This window comes from Oncorhynchus keta, chromosome 6 (genome assembly GCF_023373465.1).
Source record: "Oncorhynchus keta strain PuntledgeMale-10-30-2019 chromosome 6, Oket_V2, whole genome shotgun sequence".
Lineage (NCBI taxonomy): Eukaryota > Metazoa > Chordata > Actinopteri > Salmoniformes > Salmonidae > Oncorhynchus > Oncorhynchus keta.
In genome coordinates, this window is record NC_068426.1 from 10,312,876 (window position 1) to 10,317,505 (window position 4,630).

The 4,630-nt window shown below is 44.8% G+C and overlaps 1 protein-coding gene across 1 annotated transcript; it reads left to right on the forward strand.

Annotated features, from left to right (window-relative positions):
* The first annotated feature begins 2,329 nt into the window (after positions 1-2,329).
* On the forward strand, positions 2,330-4,430 carry LOC118385615 (claudin-9-like). The gene has a single exon (XM_035772834.2). The coding sequence runs from the start codon at positions 3,066-3,068 to the stop codon at positions 3,930-3,932; it is 867 nt and encodes a 288-aa protein (XP_035628727.1). The 5' UTR covers positions 2,330-3,065; the 3' UTR covers positions 3,933-4,430.
* The last annotated feature ends 200 nt before the right edge of the window (positions 4,431-4,630 follow it).

A 4,630-nucleotide genomic window follows, 5' to 3' on the forward strand; every position in this document is an offset into this window, starting at 1 on the left:
AGTCCATGTGCAGGTATCATGGTGATCATGTGATCACATACACACTGTGTGCCTTTGGGTTCAGTTTGGTTCATCAGTAAAAGGTAAAACCAAGAACTGCTCTGTCTGTAACTCCCCTGTCTGTTATTCCCCTGTCTGTAACCCCTGTCTGTTATTCCCCTGTCTGTTATTCCACTGTCTGTTACTCCCCTGTCTGTTATTCTTCTGTCTGTTACTCCCTGTCTGTTACTCCTCTGTCTGTTACTCCCCTATCTGTTACTCCCCTATCTGTTACTCCCCTATCTGTTACTCCTCTGTCTGTTACTCCTCTGTCTGTCACTCCCTGTCTGTAACTCCCTGTCTGTTATTCCTCTGTCTGTTACGCACCTGTCAGTTACTCCCCTGTCTGTTATTCCTCTGTCTGTTATTCCCCTGTCTGTTACTCCCCTGTCTGTTACTCTCCTGTCAGTTACTCTCCTGTCTGTTATTCCTCTGTCTGTTACTCCTCTGTCTGTTATTCCTCTGTCTGTTATTCCTCTGTCTGTTACTCTCCTGTCTGGTACTCCCCTGTCTGTTACTCCTCTGTCTGTTACTCCCCTGTCTGTAACTCCCCTGTCTGTTATTCCTCTGTCTGTTACGCACCTGTCAGTTACTCCCCTGTCTGTTACTCCCCTGTCTGTTACTCACCTGTCTGTTACTCCCCTGTCTGTTACTCACCTGTCTGTTACTCCCCTGACCGTAACTACCCTGTCTGTTACTCTCCTGTCTGTTACTCCTCTGTCTGTTACTACCCTGTCTGTTACTACCCTGTCTGTTACTACCCTGTCTGTGACTCCCCTGACCGTAACTATCCTGTCTGTGACTCCCCTGTCTGTTACTACCCTGTCTGTTACTACCCTGTCTGTTACTCCCCTGACTGTAACTACCCTGTCTGTTACTCCCCTGTCTGTTACTCCTCTGTCTGTTACTACCCTGTCTGTTACTCCTCTGTCTGTTACTCCCCTGTCTGTTACTCACCTGTCTGTTACTCCCCTGACCGTAACTACCCTGTCTGTTACTCTCCTGTCTGTTACTCCTCTGTCTGTTACTACCCTGTCTGTTACTACCCTGTCTGTTACTACCCTGTCTGTGACTCGCCTGTTTGTTACTCCTCTGTCTGTTACTACCCTGTCTGTGACTCCCCTGACCGTAACTACCCTGTCTGTGACTACCCTGTCTGTTACTCACCTGTCCTTTACTCCCCTGTCTGTTACTCCCCTGTCTGTTACTCACCTGTCTGTTACTCTCCTGTCTGTTACTCTCCTGTCTGTGACTCCTCTGTCTGTTACCCACCTGTCCTTTACTCCTCTGTCTGTTACTCTCCTGTCTGTTACTCACCTGTCCTTTACTCCTCTGTCTGTTACTACCCTGTCTGTTACTCTCCTGTCTGTGACTCCTCTGTCTGTTACTACCCTGTCTGTTACTCACCTGTCCTTTACTCCTCTGTCTGTTACTACCCTGTCTGTTATTCCTCTGTCTGTTACTCACCTGTCCTTTACTCTTCTGTCTGTTACTACCCTGTCTGTTACTACCCTGTCTGTTACTACCCTGTCTGCTGTCTGTCAAACTGTATTTTGTTATAGCCTTCATTGAGGGGAGGGGTGTCTGTGCTTGGTTTTTATGTACGAGATCTACTGACACATCTATCCTCCATGGGCACCGTGCTGATATACTCTGTATGTGAAGACAGAGATACAGGATGTGGTTAAAAAACTATTAGGCCGTCCCTCCTTCATTGCCCCTCAGAACAGGCTTTGGGGAGTAAGGTGAAGTTTCCCCTAGTTGCTGATCTTGGGTCAGTTTAGCATTTTCCCCACTAATGGTTACATTACTACGTCTTTAGCCCACATTCCGATTGGGAAACTTTCATTCATTTTCATCTCATCCTTGTAATGAACTTCATCTGTTGTTTGAAGAGAGTCAGACCGAAATGCAGCGTGTAGGTTACTCATGACTTTTAATGAAGATAATGCGGTACATGAAATAACTGAAAATACAAAAACAACAAACGAGTGAAACTAATACAGCCTATCTGGTGACTAACACAGAGACAGGAACAAACACCCACGAAATACAACGCGCACTCAGGCTGCCTAAATACGGTTCCCAATCCGAGACAAAGAGAATCAGCTGACTCCAATTAGGAATCGCCTCAGGCAGCCAAGCCTAACTAGACACACCCCTAATAATACACACTCCCAATTAATACAACCCCAATACGAAATACAACATATAAACCCATGTCACACCCTGGCCTACCCAAACATATAACAAAAACACAAGATACAATGACCAAGGCGTGACAATCCTTACAACATGTTTGGATAGTTATTATATTATAATTATCCCTATTTGGTAATTATTGGTTTATTGTAGGTTGAATCTCAACATTCCACATTGCTACACAATGCTGTTTTATAACTTTTTGATAAACTTGAGAGTTTTAAACTGAGTAAAGTGTTTCACCAATTTGGGTCACAACCACATCCTACCCAACATACGTGTTAATAGGACTAATGTTTCCATGACAGCATATTTAAGTGACATCACAGCAGAGAGCAGTTATAGAAGTAGTCTGAGTGGATCAGCTCTCCATTCTTACAGAAGGACTCAGCAACGAACTTCAGAGTGAAAGTATCTGCAGAGCGAGACGCAGTCGGGAGGACAGCATTTTGATGGGCATGGATTTTGTGTATGTCGTGGAAATGGTGGAGGTCGTGGGCATCGCACTGCGAGTCATAGGATTAATACTGACCATTGTGATCTGTGCTCTCCCCACCTGGATAGAGACAACCTTTATAGCAGGTAACGTTGCCACCACAAAGGTGGTCTTGAACGGCCTGTGGATGTACTGTTTGACCCTAGGCACGGGTCAGACATGGTGTGAGATAATAATAATAATAATATATGCCATTTAGCAGACGCTTTTATCCAAAGCGACTTACAGTCATGTGTGCATACATTCTACGTATGGGTGGTCCCGGGGATCGAACCCACTACCCTGGCGTTACAAGCGCCATGCTCTACCAACTGAGCTACAGAAGGAGATGGACAACTCCATGTGTTTTTTTCCCAATCTTTGGATCTATTGGGGACATGTTCTGGAGCCTGCCAAAGCCATGATCCTCAGTGCCATCATCCTGGGGGTTCTGGGGGTCATGTGCTCCATGGTTGGAGCCAAGTGCACCGACTGCATCAAAGACAAAACATCTCAGGCCAAGTTGATAATCATCGCTGGAATACTTTTCATCCTGGCCGGAATTCTCATCCACATCCCTGTTTCCATGGTAGCTAGATCAATTATAAGCAACTCCTTCGAATGGGTCAAAGCTGTGTTGGGGGCCTCGCTGTACTTCGGCTGGGTGGCGGCTGCCCTGCTCCTGATTGGAGGGGTCACACTGTGCATCACTGTGGGAGTCTTTGGGTGGATGATGGGAATCTTTGGATGGATAGCCTCCCTAGTGTCCTGTGCTCTCTCTATATTGCGCCCATTCCATGTTTTTCCTGAGCCCCCCTTTAGGGACATATGGATGGTTCTGATGACTATCACCTCCATCTCCTCCATCCTGGGAGCTCTAGGAGTGATGGGCTCCATCTTTGGGACCAGGTGCTGTAACTGCATCAAGAGTAACAGGACAAGGGTCAAGGCCAGATTCATCGTTGGAATATTCTTCATCCTGGCCGGTATCCTGCAGCTCACCACTGAATTTGTGATTGTCCATTACTTGATAACGGATGTCCACCTGCAGCTCAGATATCTCGTCAATTTTCATCCAATCAACTGGGTTATTATGTTAGCTGAATTGAGTAGCTGGTCCGCCTGCATGCTCCTGATAGGAGGGACCATACTCTGCTGCTCCATATTCAAGAGGAACCAATCAGACTCAACGACAACTCAATCAGCCTCCCGCTAACAGCTCTGTCTTCAACAGGTCATATAGGAGTTTATGTCATATTGTGTTGGGATCGTAGTCTGGTGCAGCTGCTGCTGTTACTGCTTTAACAGAGAGGGTGTACTTTCTTTTAATGAAAACAATGGAGAGAATATAATTGTGATTCTATATGTAATTCTATGATAAAACGGCCTCTATCCTTTCTGTTCAGTGTTAAAAAGTCAGAAAGGACCTGATAGGTGTGAAACAACATAGTTATTGTTCCACCTTGTCTTTAACACGTCAAAGGGGAGTTTATGACACATTGTGTTCAAATATTCAGTTAATTTAGACTGGGAGTTCCTGAGGAGACTCTGCAATGAAGGGACATATTCTCACTCTTTCCTCTCTGATTTCCTATACCTGTACTGATACTTCTCTTTATGCTTCTTTAAAATGGGATGCATTTAAGTGGAGAAAGAATTGAATCAGTAGTTGAATGTTTAACCCTGTTAAATATGTTCAAATAAAATAATTGTATCTGACTGCAAAATATTTCCTGGTTGCTGCTGTGCATTTCTTGTTTATGTTCACTACATCACCAACACACAGTCAGTGACCAGGACCTTCTAACTGAAACATTCAGTAGATCAGAGTGTAGAATTATTTCAAGCCATGTCCATGAAACAGGTAGTATTAGTCTATGTAGTGTATTATATAGTTAATTTCAGTCCATGAAT

Bases quoted from the DNA above. Each gene is read 5' to 3' on its own strand.
- LOC118385615 (XM_035772834.2), top strand. From the start codon at position 3,066: ATGGACAACTCCATGTGTTTTTTTCCCAATCTTTGGATCTATTGGGGA.